Source organism: Anguilla rostrata, chromosome 4 (genome assembly GCF_018555375.3).
Source record: "Anguilla rostrata isolate EN2019 chromosome 4, ASM1855537v3, whole genome shotgun sequence".
NCBI classification, from domain to species: domain Eukaryota; kingdom Metazoa; phylum Chordata; class Actinopteri; order Anguilliformes; family Anguillidae; genus Anguilla; species Anguilla rostrata.
Window position 1 is genome coordinate 51,336,735 of NC_057936.1, and position 20,019 is coordinate 51,356,753.

Here is a 20,019-nt window from a genome sequence, read left to right on the forward strand (position 1 = left end):
AATAGGTTACGGTATGCAAATGTAACATTCGTATTAATTAACGCAAAATGTAATTAGCACAGAGTTGCTAAAGGAGCTCTGGAAATGTGAGAAGCTTTATCGCGCTGCATCGCACAGCGGAGAGCGGCGAGTCCAGGAGGCCTTCTCCATATCGGGGGGGGGGGACGTTAGAATGGAAACCCAAGCTTTGCAGAGCACCTGGTGCGGCTGATAGCGAACACACACACACACACACACACCCCCCTCGCTCCCCGCGGGCGCAAAGCGCCGTTTCCGCGGGCCTGAGCGATGTCCTCCATTCCGGCTCCGTTTCCACCCAAACGCCCCGGGCCCCAATCAGCCGGGAGAATTAAACACAAACCGGCCAGATCCGGCTCGGGGTGATGTCATGCTCCCGCAGTCACACGCGCTTCCTGCGACGGCCGCAGCAGGTGAGCTCCTCCAGCGCCTGACGGAGGCCTCGCTCGGGAGACTGCGTTTCCCACGCCAGCTTTACGCGCCGCTCCCCGCCAGTTACTGTTACGGCGGGGCCTTCGCCCTTCGCCTCCCTCAAAACGGGAACCGAGCGAAACCTGTCTCCAGGGTGTTCCCACATCCCTCCCGCCGTCCTCATGACAAAATCTGGCAACCGAAAGAACACGTGACTCCCAGCAGCTTGATTCCCCCCCACCCCCCCTGCCCAACCCCTGTCTGGACCGAGTTTCAGTCTGAGGCCAAACCGTGACAGCAGAAGAATGTGCTGGTGGAAAGCCCTGTTTGCCCAGCCTTTCCCAGGTTAGGAAGGCCACGGTCGGCTGGACTCACAGGTGCCTTTGCCTGGACACAGGCTCGGAGAACGCATGGGCTCGGCTGAGTGCTCGATCCTGAGGAACACGCAGATGAGCGCTAAGTCTGTGCGATTCAAAGCTGCGTGATGTGCGATTCAAAGAAATACACCTGACTGATTACAGGGTCTACAACTGTCTTGGAAAGAATGAAAGATAGATAATTTCAGCTCAGCATTTGGTTGAGACATTATGCAAACCCTTATCACCAAACAATACTGTGAATATGCAGCATGGTTGCAGTACATTGTCCACTCTATGCACCCTTCGTGCACTGCAATTTGTCAATACATTTTGCTTGTCCAAAGGTGAGTGATAATTCTAAATAAGAATATTGTACATGCGTTGTGTTGTGCACGCTGTTGAAAACACAGAAAGAGCGTCCATTGGACAAGCTCATTGGCTTGTTCAGGGCATGGGTAAAGGCTAAAGCCAATCGGCTCCTAGCTGCCGTGAGAGCCAGCCTACGGGGATGCTTCTGAGGAATACAAAAGGGCTTTGTGCAAACCCCCCACACTTGGTGGGACACAAGGGACAACACAATATTTACTAAGCCTTGATGAAGTGGACCTTTTGTTAACTGTCAGAGTGACATCACGGGACGGATTCTTTTCAAAGCGGCATACTTTTTCAGTCGCATCATTGTCTTGGTGTTCTATTATGCGCTTAATAATTAATCACGGCTGCAGAAGAATATGCAATTTATCAGGGTCTGTTTGAACCAAGGAACTTGCCTACAAATGACAGCATCCCCAGCCTAGTAGGGATTAATGCTACAAAGTGTGATACTTTATAGCGTCAGATCGGGCAAATGATGCAAGCCCTTCTTTGCCAAATCCAGTCATAATCACATGATATCTGCACATTCCAAATGGTGTGCTTCATCGTGAGGGTGAGGAGATTCAACATGACATCCCTTCTGCTACGTCGCTTTCTGCAGAACACGGCAAGTCTCCGCATAATGTGCGATTACGGCATAAAATGCAAGCGTGCGACTCAACTTTATTTAGAATGAATGAGCTCAGCGCGGACGAATTCTTCCTTCCCGCTTGGCTGGCTGCGAGTGATTGACGGCGCTCGGTAAAAAAACGGTTTTTCCATTTTTTTCTGCATCCGTAAGCCTTGTGTAAATTCGGCTGTCGCCCCCCGCCCCCCCCCGCCAGCGTATCGTTTGATTTTATTGAGGAGGTTCGGCTCCAGAAAGGAGGCTCGCCGTAACCTTATCAGGCGCGCAACAATGCGCCGGAGACCAGACTGGAAGACACCGGGAGGCGAAGCTTTCAGCCAAACAAGGAGTGTCGTCTGCGGCGGCCCGGCGGCGGCCCGACGGCGCTCGGGGGGGGGGGTGGGGGATAGCTTCTCCAGGGTGGGTCCCGCTTCGCCCCGGGGTGGCCCATAATCCCGTCTGCAGACTCGTCAGACACCTCTGCCCAGGTGGGGGCGGAGGGTGGAGGGTGGAGGGTGGAGGGTGGGGGTAGGGGCGCGTCTTGGCTGAGGCGTTTGTTCGATGGCGGCAGACTGACTAGCTGCAGTCGGCGTCCGCAGACGACACGGAATCCCGCGCCGGGCGATGGGGTTACAGCGACCCCCCCTGCCCCCCCCCACCCCCCGCGCCGCCTGACAGCGGCCGGCTCCCCGTCCGCCCCCGCATCTCGCGCGCGGATCGTGTTGTGGAGGGGAAGCGCGCTGTAACTCGATGTAGGCCTTTCATCCAGGCGCGCGCGCGAGGAGCGGCGGCGTTTCGGTGGAGGAGGAGGGGGGAGAGAGCGCCGCGCGGAGCGGAGCGGGGCCCGCCGCTCCAGGCCCACGCGGCTACGGTTCGGGGGCCACACGCAGAACATCAGGCCCCGCTGTGACTGACAGGCGGGAGAAAGGCTCCATTGTGCAGGCTGGCCGTGCTCTCGCTCTGAAGGCAGGCACTTGTGCACATGATGGGAGGCTCCTGGATGAGGGCACCTTCTCTTTCATCTGCCAGTGTATCCGCTCCCAAGCAATGATATGCATGTGTGTGTCCAGTGCCAATCAGGTATCATGATTTTATACATAGAGGCCTTCAGACCCTTAGCCCTCACCTGTCACTGGATTACATGATGCATTCATATTTTTGTCTAGGGGATATTTTCATTAGGAAGTTGCATGCTCACACATTCATATTTCTGTTTGAGATCCACTCCAGTGTGGCTTCGGTCCTGTGCTTTGGACTGTTGTTCTCACTCCAGCTTCATGTCTTTAGGAGCGAAACTGATTTTCAGCCAGCATTTGTGCTGTCCATTTTCCAAACAATTCTGATCAGTTTTCCTTGTCCACGCCAAAGAGAACCAGGCCTATAAAGTGACGCTGCCACCACCATGCGTCACTATAGGGGCGGTGCTAATTGGAGCATTTGGAGAACTAGCTTAGTTCAATCTGACAACAAACCTATTTTAGCATGTGGTTTTGGTGTTATTGTGGCTCTGCGACACAGGACAGGTGTGTGTCATTCACTTTATACTGCTGCCATTATGCAAGGAATTGTGTGTGTGAGTGTATGTGCGTGTGTGAGTGTATGTGTGTGTGTGAGTGTGCATGCGTGCGTGTGATTGGTAATGGCAGAAACTATTCCGAATGTTGTGCATTAGTGCTGGTGGGATTTCTTCCTATTGGAAAGGGGGAAAAGCTATTTGCTCCCACCCGTATGATGAAGTAAAATACCGAGATAATAGCATCACAGTGCTGAGCATCTCTGTGCTACAAACACAAACGTGACCTACGCTGCCTTGACGTGACTTGGAGCGGAAAATGTGATCCATTTTAAAATAAGGTCAGCAAAGTTGTAGGGAGGATTTTCAGATGGATGAAGACAAGTCGATGCCGTCACAGGTGAACAATTGCTGAGTGAAGCATGAATTCTTGTTTTGCGAACACAACTCTGACAGGGCTATGTGTGCAGGTTGCACGCAAGAACATGGCGTCCTCTCTGAATGTGTGCAAAGAGTCTGGGGATAGGGATAGAGTGAATGAGGGCGGGCTCTAGATGGAGGATTACTTCACTGTTCACTGAAATGGTAAAATAAAGTAGAAATTTAGAATCGACTATAGATGGCAGAAATCTTTGTCCCTGCCTACTTCTGTCTGCTGGGAAGTGGCAGAAGTAGTCAAGCTGAAAATTACGCATGTGACGTCTGACAATTCACTAACTTTTTTAGAAAGTGATGAGTGAGGTTTAGATAATAATAATGAATGGCTCCAATTATTGGTTCAGTCATCGCTCCAATCATTAAGGAAAGAAAGAGGAAAAGAAAACACTACAAACCACTTATGAAGACTTCATAAATCATTACTCATGTACTGTATAATGACTAAATTTAATGTCAAGCTTTAACTAACTCCCCTTAAAATAATTATATTTCCACACATGAATGTTCCCAGCTGGGATTCGAACCGGGGACCTTCTTGCTGCGAGGCGACAGCACTACCCACTGCACCACTGTGCCACCGGCCCCCAAGCAGACAATCCTCATGAAATTAATAGACTGGGAGTTAAAAATTCAGAAACCATAACATGAATATCCAACCCAAAATGGCTCAAAAGCTGCAAGAAGACCTACCTATAAAATTCAGTGAAGATACTACTACTTTTTTTATCGGGATGCACAAAAACACAAGCATCAATGGCCAAGGTGGACACTCCATTTAAATAACACCAACAGGAGCTACAGAGACCGTACCCTTTTTCCTTGAAAAGCGAAAATGAATCGGGAATCTGAGGACCAGTGCGGTCAAAACCGTGTCAAGTTTCACAAAAACCCACATGTAATTAATCATGTTGGGGAGCAGAAAATACTATTGTGATAGAACCACTGAAGGACATCAGGACAACCCGAAAACATAAAGCCCCTGCCAGGGGGACATAAAAAAACCCCAAAACGAAAAGCTTTCTAAGATGAGCGGAGGACAAAAGACGTTCTGTGATGGAAATGGTCCTTTGTGCGCAGCAAGTGCGGCAATGAAACTCGACAAGTGTTTGACCAGAAAGCACCTGCGGTCCCGAAAGCCAGCTAATCCAGCGACTCCCATCAGGAGATGAGAAAGGAAACTCAGGACTACAGAAAGCAGAAGCCAAACTCCCACCTCCGAGCGCTCTTTACCGGGCACACAAAAGTGCTTTCAGACAGGAACAGGAGTATTACTGAGCCTGCTGAATGCACTTCCCCCTGGGACACCTGAAGGTAAAACACCTGAAAAATATCTGAAAGTGGCCTTGGCACAACGCTGGAACCGCAGAGCCGCAGAACGAGGAAGTGACAGGTAGAATAATCTCTGTTTTTATACTTTTAGAAGGACATCAAACAACTGAAACCAATACTAGAAAAAAGAAAAAGAAAAAATAATTTTTAAATAAATCCCTGCATATTGTTTTCAGACCGGCACGCTTCGATGCTCATCGCCACGGTTTCCTGACCTGTTCGTTTTTACCTCAAAGCTGACGGGCAGGTTCCGCTTGAACGCGATCTCGTACACCAGGCTGATCTCCGACTTGCTGGCATCGCTGGCCTCCTCCACCGCGCTCTTCTCCTCCGGCCCCTGAAAGAGTTAAATCCGTCATGCCAAGGACACTGAGGACATTTCCTGTTGCATCACCGCATCCCAGAAGCATGAAAATTCACTTTTTTTTTTTTTAAACCACAGCATTCTCCCTCTCAGCACATTCTCCCTCCTACATGGCCGTTCGCCAGCATATCCTCACATAGCACATGTGAGGCTCTCCTCTGCAGTCACCTAATCTCATGTTCAATCTGAAAGCGGAGCAGCGAACATCTGCATGTGTAAGGAACTGGTGCAATGACGTGGCCTCCGTGCAATTTTAATACGAACAATCTTTTCCTTATTACGGTCTCTTCATGGACGAAGACACATCGCGGCACGGCACGCTTTCCGAGCCGGTGCCAACACTGCCCTGCTGATGCAATGCAAGGCAGCGCTCTTAAAACATCACACGTAAAAATGTCAATGAAAGACGCTCGTCGCACGTCTGTCACTGGACACATGCCGACAACGTGCAGGCAGAGAACGAACCGCAGCTAGTGCGTCGCCGGGATACGTCCCGTCGCCAGGCGACTCCGGGCAAGCGAAGCGGCTAACTCGATACGCTCTGATGAAGCAGCCTCTGCTCTGATTCGCTCTTTCTCAAACAGAAGGAATGCCCGCGCGGTTCCAGATTCCCTTCACGCGCGCGCCCGCCTCGCTAATAAAGCTTCGCCGCCTCGCACCCGCCCGCGACCGCGAAAAACGCGATACCCCGTCGAAAGCCCGGGCCAAACATTTCTCAACTGATTCCACTTCGCCGGGTGCCTCTGCGCAACGGCGCGGCGCGTGCCAGCCGACGCCACGTCACCGACAGGATCCGCCGTCCTGTCAGCTTAGACAGCCGGCGGCTCCGCGGAGGTGGCGCACCGTGCGCCTGAGAGGCATACTTTCACCATGAGGCAGGCGTTTCATTTCCAACCTGACGAATATTTCGGCGAACGTTTGCCAACGTTCTGCTTTACGACTTGATCCTGCCCAGACAAATTATCGCTAGCTATACCCTTCCGTCCAAATTTGCCAGATACAGCTGATCACGGTTTCATGACATCAGCAAGTTCGCTCCCACTCTACTCCAGTAACAGTCAATATTAGTTCTGGCCATTCTAGAACCTTAAACCCAAATGTAAACCAAAACCCTGGACAGCATTAAGAACAGCACTCAAACAGCTCAGAGAGATGTGTCAATGGAAACCAAGCTAATCTACTGTCAATTAGGCCAGCAAGCACTAACACCACAGCCACAATGAAAACATTATTGATAGGCAGATGCATTTGATGCACAGATGTCTTTAAACATGGCCACAAGGACAATAAAATGTGATAAAAATGGTCCAAGGATTTCTGGCGTGTTCAGCTTCAGCTGAAGAGCTTTAAAATGGAAAACAAAGCTCTAATATCTGAGGTGCGTCATATCGCAGCGAGAACGTGAATCCCTGTCATATATAGACAGCCCGTCTCGAGTTTTTACACCTAAATTTCCACCATATTTATTTCATAAACCAAACCAAGTCCTTAAGAGCGCATGCCAAACAGAGCCGCACTTGGTGAAATAATTCCACACCATACCTCTCATACAATAACGTGACACTGTTTGCACCTCGTTGCCATGGAGCTCTTAAGACCCGCAGCTCCACCGCAGTCCCTCGTCACGTGTTCATCTCCGTCCGCCTTCCCCACACACGGGGCGGGGCCACTGCACTTACTGCGGTGGGTGCTGACGGACTCAACCTGCACTCCTTATAGAGGAGCAGGGCCCCAGAGGGCCATTCCCGCGCCTGACGCAGGCCGCGGTGAGCCTTTCACACAGAACCGTGGCCCGCACAGGCGAGCTCAGGGGCCGAGACGCTGGGTTCTGTGGGCCGAGACGCTGGGCACTAGGGGCCGAGACGCTGGGTTCTGTGGGCCGAGACGCTGGGCACTAGGGGCGGAGACGCTGGGTTCTGTGGGCCGAGACGCTGGGCACTAGGGGCGAAGACGCTGGGTTCTGTGGGCCGAGACGCTGGGCACTAGGGGCGAAGACGCTGGGTACTAGGGGCGAGGACGCTGGGTTCTGTGGGCGAGGACGCTGGGTTCTGTGGGCCGAGACGCTGGGCACTAGGGGCGAAGACGCTGGGTTCTGTGGGCGAGGACGCTGGGTTCTGTGGGCCGAGACGCTGGGCACTAGGGGCGAAGACGCTGGGTACTGTTGGCCTGCGCTCTTTATCTTTCTAGAAAAAATAAAACCTCCAAATGGTGCCAGATTTACACGTGGCCACCATACCACTGTGATGGTAGTGTACTTTAACAAACGGCATATACATATTTAAAACAAACATGACTCAATTAAATCAGGAACTTCGTAAAATAACATCAACTAGAACTCAATGCATATGAAACCTCATATTTATTAATGCAATCTTCCTGCAGCCGGTAGCTACTGTAGCAAAATATGGCCATTTCAGTGAAACTGCTATTCTATTATGGAGAGTTATCAATATATTTGCCTGAGAACTTCCCAAAACTCCACACCATTACTATACAGTTATAATGCAAATAATTTCAGATCAATGTCATTATTATTTTACCATCCTCACAAGCACATACGATCTTAGTTGTCCCTACATGCACTCAAACCTCACACACTTAAAGAAATAAGTCTGGATCTGTAGAATGGTCAGTTGTGTGTATGAGTGTATATACAAACATACATACACACAAGCTCATGCGGATAGAGTATACAAACTTTCATGGGGAAAAGATTTAAACGAGTTTTCTTCATTCCCATGTATGCCTGTAAATCTACTACAGGTCACATTGAAGTCATTTGGTGCGAAAGGTCGTTCGACCAAGCCCACCCTGCGTATGCGCTCATAGGCGCTAATGTATGTTAAACAGTGTCACCTTTTCTCTCACGCACAACAGAGATCCTGCCTAAAGCACAGGATGTCCACCTCAGTGCCACTGTGAAGGCGGTGTCTGCTTATCCCCAACAGCTGAGCCTCATTCTGTGGTGAGAGAGTAAATCAGGACACGGTCTACTTCACAGCGTCAACTACTACAGCCCCATTGCACTGAAGGGGGGTCACCCTTCCTTCAGTGACAATCTTACATTACAGGCATTTAGCAGACGCTCTCATCCAGAGGGATTTATACTGAAGCAATGGAGGGTAAGTACCTTGCTCGACGGTACAACAGCAGTGTCCTACCCCGGATTCGAACCTATGATCTTCTGGTTACAAGCCAAGTTCTTTACCCACTATGCTACACTGCCACCCCAATCTCACCTCGGTGATGTCCTAAAATGCTTCTACCTGGACGGCTCGACCGAAATGCGAACCGCGAGTTAACGTGAACGCGTTTAGGGAACACCCGTGCCGCCCCGCACGCGCTCCGTGTGCTCAGAGACCACATGAGCGCGAGGCGGGGAGCAGCTTCGCAAAGGAACCGGCGAACAGCGATAAACACGAGCCAAACTCCAGCTGAACGCCATCAGCCCGGGGGCCTGCACGGAGACAGGGTCCTCCAATTTGTAAAGCAATACACGGAAGCAGCGCATTACAAAGGGCTCATTATGGAAACGAGCGCGAGACAGAACAAGCACGATGCCAGCGCGTCTTAAATAACCAGCCGCTGCCGCCAAGCAGTTTGGAAAATAATGTAATTTGATTTCCGGCGGGGAGATGCTTGGAAATGTTACCCGAAAAACATGTCAAGTAAAGAAAAGCAAAAAAAAAAAACAAAATGCGTTATTTGCTTGCATTGTCTAACATCTCAAGAGGATTTTTCAGACAAACAGCACAGCGTTTTTTTGGCCCCGACCCTGCTTGGAAGAAAAGGTGGGTCTCCTATGCAAAAGGACACGGTCGGCTGTTGAGGGCCGTGTCACCAGAGGCGGTGGGGGTGGGGGGGTGGGCATATTACCTGAGGCGTTTTTGGCGGAATGGGCTCGTTGCGCAGAGCCTGGAGCGCTTTCATGGCGGCGTTGTGTCGAGCGGCCTGGCGCGTCCGCCCCTCTCCGATAAACTCGCAGCTCCCCACGGTCAGCTGCACGTAGAATATCTTAGGCACTGGGTAATGGTACCTAGGGTTGGAAACAGGCCAAACGGGGAAGAGAGAGAAAGGGAGAGAGAGAGGAAAAAAAACAAAGGTTTTGATTTATTAAGAGGATTAAGTTATCGAAACTTGGCAGTTTTATTACTGTACACAATCCAGACAGGAAAAGATAGGTACCACTCTGCTGACTCTGGGAGATCGAGACCACTGACAGAGAGTATTTGAATTCTGTAAGATTCATGTGGCCTGTGTGTGTGTGTGTCTTGTGCCTTCCAGCGGAAATGTGAGCACTAGATAACAAAATAAAACTATTACTGGCAGCGCCTGGGAACAGCTCAAACCAAGAAACTGCGTGCACCCGGATGTGTGTGCACCAGGACGTGTGAACGCATTTGCAAGCTAGACACTTCAACAAAAAAAAAGCAAACTATTTGTTTCTGACAAAATTACTGCCTTGTGAAACCAAATACTTTGACTAAATTTCCCACTGTTACTGCTCAGAAACAGGTCCTATCAATGCAAGAGGACTGAATTCCAAAAGGCCACCGTCATGTAAAACAGGTCTTTCTTAATACAACCAATGTAAAACTTGAAAAATGAGAAGAAAAACCAAACTGCAAACTTCTAGAGACCCAGTACATTAGTGTCCAGCCTGAAGTTTCCTGGTTTGTTTATTCAGGAGCCTATCTGAGTGCCGTTTCAGTGCTCCTGCAAAATGAGTGGGCGTCTGTGTTCACAATAGCACACGGAGGAGTCCACCGGCCCCTTAAAACAACTACAAAAAGAGCAGATTTATTTCTGAGGGAGTCTGAAGCATATTAGTGGAGTTATTAATGTCCGAGATGAGAATAGAATAACAGACCTCCACTTCCACGAGGTCAATTACATAACAATAGCCGGTTGCCGACGCACCGAAGCTCAGGCTCCCCGATGGCTCAGACTTGAGGAACACAAAACAAAGGAGCCGAACATATATATGCCCTGGCTCTTTCTCTCAGCTGCGGCTCACCCATGCCGAGCTGTCAGGGCCACTGTTCATTTCGCAGATTTAGAGGGCCGCTCGCTCTCCCGGGCCCAAAGACCCGATGGGACGGAGAGCGGTACAGCGCAGCGTGACCCAAAGTCACCTTCCCATCAGCCGCCCCCCCTTTTCAGATCCGCAGCTTTGTCTTGGGGACAAAGCTAAATCCAGAGACCGCATTCCTGAAAGGGGCATGCGTTTATTCCGACGGCGACCGTTAATTAGCGAGTAAAACGCTAAGCATTTGTGGGAAAACTCCCACAAGGAAAAGAATAGCCTGTGACGTGCATTTGCGGAAAGTTTCACAATTCTTAAGTTTCCAGATATTACTTGTTTTACAGATATAAAAAAAACACCTACAGCTGAATGTTGCCACAGAAAAGGAATTACTTTTTTGCCTAAATTACGACCAATAGCCTCAGTCAGAGAACACAGAGGTATGACACCATGGCGTCCCCGTTATGACCTTAAGGCTACACAGAGTATCAGAGTATCACTGGAACAAGCTTCTTAACTTCATGTATTGCAATGGGAGGAATAAACAAACAAGCACGTAACCGTCCAGACCCACGGCCAACTCACTTCCGCAGACGCATTTTAGCAGGCACCACCCGCGCATGCGTCCCACAGAAACTCCCTCAAAGGTCGTCCGTGAGTGAGTGAGTGAGTGAGTGAGTGAATGACCACAATTTGCCATGCATAGCCCATGGTGGCAGTTCCTGCACCCGTGGGAAAAAGGGGAGGTCCAACAATGGAACCTTGCGGCACAAGTAAAGAGCTACCATAAATACCCCCACAACATTTCATGAGACCAGCTCAAAGACACTGTAGGGAAGGATAGTGTGGGGTTGGAAGGATAATGTTTTTGTTCAACCATAACTACAGTTTTGTTACCCTTATCCTACCTATATACAAAGGTTAACAATGAAAACATTATCATTTTGTTTTCATGTAATAACTTCTTTGTTTACTCCAGTACTACACCGCATGTTTTTATTACACAACAGGATACTATTTCAATTACTAATACAACTTTCTAATCCTAAAATACAAAAAGTTTCATTAATGTCATGCTAGTGTGAGACAATATAAAACTAAAGTAACTTTGAACAGTTGTAAATGGCAGGACATGATAACTGAATGTTTGTAGATAGACAGTATTGCAAATTCTGAATGTTATTCTCAGATATGGAGCACTTTCACAAATTAAAAATCAAGTAACATTTAGCAATGCAAAAGCACCGGGTCTTTGGAATAACAAGCTTACTCCACCTTATTTCAATGAGCTTGTGGGACATGTGATCAACGTAATTACAAAAATAAATAAATAGGGTACATATGGGTGAAGTTAAAATCAGAGCACATGGTGAAACCACCAGGAAAGAATAAAGAGCTACATCACAAGTATGGATAATGAAACACAGGAAGGAATTTCACCCCAGTAAAATAAATATATTAATGCAATAATGCAGGAAAACCAGTCTGAACTGTTGAACACATTAACGCAACCCGATAAATATTTTCAAATGGTTTTCTTTGCAGAATAATCAGATATTAGCTATAAACTCTACTTTTAAAAATGTCACTGATATGTCATACACTTGCAGAAAAAAACTTGATAAGATTTGTTGATGCAGTATGAAATCCAGCCTCTGATTTCAGCAAGGACCTTAGTTACACCAACCCTGGGGGCAAAAAAAAACAACTTTTCAACATGTCTGAAAAAGTGTCACTTTCCTGCCAGTGCGTATTATTCCAGCACCTTCCGTGTGCTCAGTCCAGTTCTCAGTGCTCAAACCCCGCCCCTCCAGGGGAATCCTCGGGCTCGGTGCTCTCTCCTGTCTCCCCGTAGGGCGGCGGGGGGGGGGGGGGACGGCCTCGCACGTCAAGCGTGTCCTGGATCTCGGAGGGAAATGCCAAGTGCAACATGGGGGCGGGCCCAATCTGGCCGAGCGCTAACCGGCCCCGCCGCGTTGCGGTTACAGGTGCGGGGAGCGCGGGCCGCCGCCGGAGCTCACGGGAGGCCTCTCCCAGTGCGACGTGGGAAAGGAGCCGCCGCCGCCGCGCGGCGCGTCAGGCCCGGTAAACAAGCCGGGCGCCCCAGCGAGGCCCCGTCTGGTCTGAATTAGGGGCAGAGAACGCGATCCAGATCGGGGACACCTAGCGGGCGGGTGGGCGTGGAGGGAAGCTCGCCGCGCTGAAAGCGACCGCCGTCTCGCACGCGTCTGCGTCATGCAGCCGCTCTATCGCATGACGCTCTCACACACACACACACACACACACACACACACACACACACGAGTCAGCAGCGGGCGCGCAGCCGAAGCCGCACGTTCCCTTGGAACCGCTTTTCGTGCGGGCTGCAACCCCGGGCATCGCCGTGAAGTCAGCGCAGAGCAATGTTCCGCTGGTTACGACGCACTGAGTCATCTAAATCTACGACATCAAAGCCAGCCAATGAGGAACATTCAGCCCATGTGCTGGTTTCATTGGGTAGCCGGCTTAGATAGCCCTTTTACTGTGTGACTCGCTGCTACGCTTCAGATACCGCATCACTCGTGGAACTACAGAATCCAAAGGGATTCATGTGTAGCAGAACTCACACGGAACGCTCGCTCGGGCACCGACGGAATACAAATTAGTGCTTAGGGCAGATATGTCATTCAAAGCGTACCACCTCCGTGCATTGCCATGCCATCCATGTGTTACGCATTACCACGTTACGTAAGGCAGGAACCCTGCGCGTGAATCAATTCAGAATCCGCAAATGAACAGGAAGGGAATTCTCAATAGGATCCACTCACGCATGACTAACAAGCAGGCATAATAAGTCTGCATAAAGGACCAGTGCTGTTGGTTTAGAGGTAAACAGTGTCACACGGAAACACAAAAACAAAATACGCAATGAAGCAGTGCGGAAGAAAAGTGTGGAAATTGAATTGTGTCATAATTCCGGTGCCTGTATACTCGCAAATTAATATTCAATTTCCCTTGCCAGTTACATACCAGGGATATAGATCAATGTGTTTTTAATATATTTTGCGAATGCTCATGAAAAGAAGCAGCTGAGGACCGAAACCTGAAGTTAACAGGGCTGGGAGGTGTTAGATTTCAATACCATTATGTATTCCAAGATCTAAAATTGAGAAAATGAGAAAAAACTGAAGACTTCTTTTTATATCTTACTATGTAAATAATGTATATATAGACATCAAAGTGCTGTGGGAAGTAGCACTATATATATATCTGTGGCTAAAACAAAAGAACAATAACCATAATGTCTGTTTTCACAGGCATTATATAAGCAAACAGTGAATAAACAAAAGGGGGCAAAAATCAAAGAATAAAATGAATTCAAATAATCTCTTGTTTCCAAGCATCAGAGAGGATCCTGGGAAGGCGAGATGTCCTTTAGGTGTTTACGCGGCTTCCAGAGGTACAAGAGCGCTGATCAGTCACCTGGACAGGCCCTTTCAGGCGATGCCAGGCGCCGTGCCGAGCGATTTATCGATGGCGGGAGGGGGGGGGGGGGGGGCTGGGGGGCCGGCGTCCCGCCGCGGCGCTTTCCCGCTGACCGAGCGGCGCGTCTGCGGACCACGCTGCGACGCTGATGACTCCCATCCATCTCCGGGCTTGGTTACCGCTACGGCGGGGGGGGGGGAGGGGGGGTGGGCGCGCAGACGCCCTGCTCGGACAGGCAGCACCCGGGCCCTGCCGCTTTTTCCCACAAACCCTACCCGACGGGCCGAAAACTAATACCTACCTAAAAATAAAACTTACCTGTCCTACAGTTTAGATACAGAAGGGGTAAAAAAAAAAGCAACAGGAAGCATAGAGAGAGGTGAATTAGCCAGTCCTGGCGTGTTCTGCTCATACTGAGGGGATATACAGTGGGTGATCATTACCCACAATGCAATTGCATCTCTGTGCCAGTCATTGCTCTCTGCTTACTCACTGTCACTGAGCCTGCAGCCGCGTAATCCTAAGCAGCACTCACTCCAGCCAGTTCACCCCTGGGATCAATACTGAGGAAATGACTCTCAGAAAGCAGTCATAAAAAAGGCCACAACTGAGTGAATAACATGAGATGTTATCGATCGCTCCCTGCGAGGTGCTCATCTTCTCTCACCCTGAGCCCAGATATTAACCCTTTCCCAGGCTGCGCATGGGGAACAGGACCCCCCCCCCCCCACCCCCGCATCCCCACTCCTTCCCTCCGACTGAGTCATGGTTCGCTGGGAACAGGAGAACAAACTTGGAGTCAGTCACACTAGCCCAGCTGTAGTTCCTCTCCCATTTCCAAGAGCATTTGTTTGCTCTTTTTTTTCTCTCTCTCTCCTTCCACCCCACAACTGTTTCTCCCAAAAGGAAATGTAGAAAACATGCAGCAACAATATGAGCTCATGTATCAGACCCAGGGGGCACAAAAGGCCAACTGTCAAAGGGGCGGGAGGCACTTCCGGGCGGTGGTGCCCCATGCGGCGGACACAGGGCGAGTATTTAGAGAGGAAACAGACAACAGACACCATTTCCCAGAGGCTGAGGGGAGGAGGGCTTCTTCTCAGACCCCCAGCGGAGAGGTGAGTAAAGGCTTCCTCCTCAGGATGAGGCAAGGCGAACAGCGAAGACAGCATGGCTTATCGCTTTCCTTTCCCGAGACCGTACAAAAACGATTACAAAATTAAAACATCTGAATGGCTTGAGAATTTCATTCAGCGGCTGCATCAGTTAGGCATTTCTGCACCAAAATCAGTTGTGTCTTACACAGTCAAAAAGAACTATGGAGCAAAGAAAATACTTTCCACACAGCACTCAAACACAACAGTGCAGAAGCTCAGGGATTCGTGTCTCGGAAACTCACGCAAACTGCATTCACATTGAGCTTCAAAATAAATACATTTGTACCTTACCCTGATCCTTAACTAGGTGCCATAGCACAATTAATATGTCACTTCTTATCTGACACCAATACAAAATGGAGACCCGTGCTGCAGGCTGTTGCTGATTACTTAGATCATTATAACACTTGCTCCATTTGCCTACAACACAGACCTTCAGTTCCAGACTCCTGGCAATGTTACAGCAGCCACGCCAGGGGAAAGGTGGATATTTCACATTAAAAAATGTATTACAAAATAATAATAAAAAAAAGTCCAACATTTTCTTCAAATTAATTTCAAATCCCCTTGCAAGGGGCCAGTATAATATTTACAGGGTGAAAAAAAGACTGAAGTCATGGTTGTGTTATGATTTCTCTCTACACGGGCAGACCAGCAATAATCCATGTATGATTACTCATTGTCCACCCGTGCCAGCATGCTACCCTGAATAAAACAAGGCACTGCCTCGATTGGAAAGAAACCAATAATATTGAGACACTTTTGGATCCATTTAGTGCATAAAAATTCAACAGTATTTTACAACTTCCAGTAAGGCAGAGCTGAGATTCTGTGGCACAGCACCCATGGTTGTATATTATATGGATCGTATTGTAAAACTCAGCATTGCAAAACCAAATTAATTTAATGAAAACTTTTCTTAATCATTAAAAATGTCTGAATTGTGATGTAATGAAAAAGTCAAAATCTTCCAAAAAAGGAGAGTGATTTTTAATGAGGTGTATTTTAAATACACTCTCCACGGAGCTTGTGTGTGCGCGACCAGGAGGTGCTTGAGACTTGTCGCTAACACACAGCGCGCGGAGGAAAAGCAGAGGACTGGCTGATCCATTCCTGTGAGCGGAGCAGTCGGTCACAGAAGAGTGCTCGCTGTCCTGCTCACCCTCTGCCCACTCAAAGCCCCATAAACGGCCGAGCAGCCTCCCGCTCAGCTGGTGAAGGACCCATTTGAACCCAGTCGATCCTCATTAATGCCAATTTTTAGTACGCAGTCAACGTTACATTGTTTCTATTAAAGGTGAGATGACTGCTGTAATCAGAAACAGCTTTATGATAATTGCAATTGGCATCCAGTAGAAAAATAATAAAATATTTTTTGTTGTAATGAGAGCTGATGCGTACTGCCATTTGCACTATTGCCATTTGGAACATTTAACACAGGGGTGCGCAAGAGAAAGATTGTGCCAGATGGTGGTGTCATGTCATATTCTTCAGAGGATACAACACTCAAGCCTGAGAACCAAGATTAGGCAACAAAAAGAGTTGGTTTGAGAGTTGGTTTGGTGCGCCTAGCTCGAAAGCTGTCGGAGGAGATACAGGACAAAGTCTTGTGAATAATAATTATGAATATTAATAATTGTGTCTGCATCACACTAAAAAATGCCTCTTTCCGATTACAAAATGAGTTTACGGTAAACTTGTCCATTCCGAGACTTGACACTCTCCCATGCTGGCCAGACAACTTGTTGCATAAAAGCTAATGCCGTTTCAGCGCCGTAAGATATGCCCGAAGAGAACGGCCCTGAGGCGTTCCGCACGGTCGCTCATTTAATGCTAACAAACCGCGAACGGCGAGCTTCGACCAGCAGCGGCTCGGCGGAGGGCCGGTGAAGCCGGCCGACCTTCAGGATGACAGAGAGGTCTCTCGTCCTTGATGAGCAAAAGTGGGCTAATTTTGACCCTGACACTCCGGCGCGCCAGCCAGGCTTAAAAGGGAACAGTCATTATGAAACTCGGAATCTTTCAATTAACTTACGTAAAAGCGCCGCTGACGTAACTGCTGTCTGTCCTCTGCAGGGGTGGTGGCTGTGGGGGTTGGGGGGTGGGGGGGGGAGATGCCAGAGAAGACTGAGAACTGTTCACGTAAAATCAGCCCATCTAACGTTTTACCACAAAACGCGCACAGAAAGAATATTAAATGATTTAGGGCGCAGCGCTCTCAGCTCAGTGTAAACCTCCTGTGCATTTGCTCCGTTTGTTTATGTTGGACAGATGGCCGTTTTCTCAACGTGTGCTTGCTCAACAAAATCTCGCTTTTGTGTTCTCCGCGATCTTGTTTGTACAATTCCCTGGAACGCGGCCAGAGTAATTTATGTGAAATCCATCTTAAAATGGACTGGCTTCTTGCGTAAATGAGCGATTGTTCTGGGAGACGTTCCCGTGAAGACGGCCTGGTGGTCATAATGACGCCGCTTTCGCTAACTGTACATAGTTTGGAAGCTCTGGCAAGGCCCCTGCTCTTGGCAGTCTACGGGTGTGAAGATAGCTTCCCAGCTGTAGGCCGCTCAATCTGAATTGAGCAATATGGTAGCATTTCGCAGCACGCGCTGCAAGCCGCTGCCGCGGGAGAGCCCTCGCGTTTGCACTGAGAGACGGCGCCTTAGCGGGACACCCAAAGGCTTTTCTGAAGTTCTTCAGTTTTGTGGATTAAGTTCACTGGCTTTATGGGAAAAACCCTTCAGAAGGAATCCTCCATTTTGGCCCTGGACCGGGTCCTATCCACCACAGGCCTTCAGGTGTGTGCAGTTTGTTTTCAGGAACAGCTGGGATCGAGCGTGCTACGCTAATCCGGAGCACGTAACACAAGCCATTTCAGTGCGCTTTGCCTGCAGTGGGTTAGACTTCCACACACCACGTAGCATTCACGTCAGAACAGACAACAGCCTAAATTAAATGAGCACCGGCAATGTAGGAAAATAAGGAAGTGATTAAGCTCTCTCACAAACAAACAGTCAAGCGGCGCGCCTTTCAGCGATACGGACGCTACCCACCGCCGGGCCTCCCAAACAAAGGTCGACAGGCATCCAAAATATGTCTAAATTCTGCCGCAAGTTCTTGGAAACAGTGCGGCGCCTATTTTAAACACTACATCTGAGCAATAAAGCACCCTCCTCCTCTTCCTGAATGTGAATGATGCACAACATTAATGTCATCCTGAGCCTTACTGCAACCAGACCTGGGCCAAATAATTATGAGAAACTCTTTAACCATAAGCAGAATTCTTCAAGGTCATTTATAATTCTAAAATCAATCATTTCTGATGATTGTACATATTTGTTAGCAACATGTTTCGCTGTAAAATTTCTGGGACCGGAAGGAGCATTTGATTGCATTACGTCTGACAGCAACACTAAGACATCAAGGCAGCTCTTTCCACAAGCCATGACATGATTCTTCAATCAGAGAGAATCCAGCAATCCAGGGGAGTGTCCGGTAGGGGTGGTCAACTGACTGACCACATACAGCTATGACGCACTTTGGGACACACCCGTTACACAGGGCTGTCAGGGTGACCTTTTGATCTTATCAAAAAAAAACTGAAAGGCTGCCTAACACACAGAATCCTTGTCCCCACACAAGGTCCATATTTCCAGGTCTTCTTTTTTTTTTTAGATTGTTTGATTGTATTACCCTGACTGCAGGTCATCAAAGACATTAATGTACATTACTATTGCCTGCCTGCTTTGATGACATAACCCTACAATAAATGTGAAATACACTAAGGTAGAGGTCTGCTCTACATAGGCCATTTATTATAAAGAACAATCTAGATCAGGGCTGCCCAACCTGTTCCTAGAGATCTACCGCCCTGTAGGTTTTAACTTCAGCCCTTACGAAGTACACCTCATTCAGCAGCTAGAGAGCCGAGCTGCTAATTAGTAGGTCAGGTGTGCAAAATTAGGGTTGGAGTGAAAACCTAGAGGACGGCAGATCTCCAGGAACAGGGCTGGGCGGTCCTGATCTAGATAAAGACTGTATAACGCCGTGGTACACTGGTGGCTGCAAATACAGACTTTCACACCAGTCCAAACACACGATAAAGGAACCCAGAATTTCATACACAGCTAGAGTTCCTTGTTTTACTGTCTACACAAGTGTTCAAATTTCATTTTTTTATAACAGTCTGGCTCACTCCCAAATAAAAGGTCACAAAAATTAAGAAGGAGACCGTTGAATAGAAACAAACACATTCAAGTCAGAGCTTACATTTCCTCATATTGTCTTCTTGACTGCCCGTATGGTGCCAGGGTATTAGAATGATAATAGGCCCACGATGCCAGTGCTGTCTGTGCGCTGAAGTATCTTTCCACGGCGAGGGCTGGAGTGCTGAGGAGAGGCCAGACCTTACAATGGCTTACCCGTCTCAGTATCAGACCAGGAAATACCACAGGAGATCCCCCCCCCCCCCCCACAGTTACTGCCATTTTGGCTCCAGCTGTGCGGGCTGGGCTGACATAATGGACACAGTCGTATCCGAGCGAAGGTGGGAGGCGAGGTCCTCCCAGAGTTATTATCCGCCCCGACATCACGGGGTTTGACGGAATGCAGGCTCTCCCCAGCGGAGCGGAGGGATCCTCCGGGGACAGGTAAGGGAAACCAGCCAGGCCGAGACAGAAGGCTGCCCAAAAACTCAGCCATCCGTGATCGGCATTCAACGAACCGCGGCTCCCTGAACCGAGAGTAGCGCACTGAGCAGGCACCGTGAGAACACACCGGCTAGCTAATATTACACTTTCTGGCTATTAAGACCCCACAGGGCGCCGGGTCACATCTGCCTGCTTCCTATTTCTCAGTTGGTTCCAGGGAATATGATAGAGAGGAAAGCATTACTGTAAAATGTTGGACAAGACATTTGACTAAGTGGAAAATACTACACTTAAAAGTGATAGAAATGGAT

General features: G+C 48.9%; 1 protein-coding gene across 10 annotated transcripts in view; it reads right to left on the minus strand.

Annotated features, from left to right (window-relative positions):
* Nucleotides 1-20,019, minus strand: part of stau2 (staufen double-stranded RNA binding protein 2) — an 84,091-nt gene that overhangs the window by 51,740 nt on the left and 12,332 nt on the right. For all 10 annotated transcript variants that reach the window (XM_064333096.1, XM_064333098.1, XM_064333094.1 and 7 more), the window contains exons 6-7: nucleotides 9,291-9,450; nucleotides 5,280-5,387 (exon numbers count right to left, since the gene is read on the minus strand). In XM_064333096.1, the coding sequence (XP_064189166.1) occupies nucleotides 5,280-5,387; nucleotides 9,291-9,450 (268 nt within the window). The remainder of the gene's footprint in view (nucleotides 1-5,279; nucleotides 5,388-9,290; nucleotides 9,451-20,019) is intronic.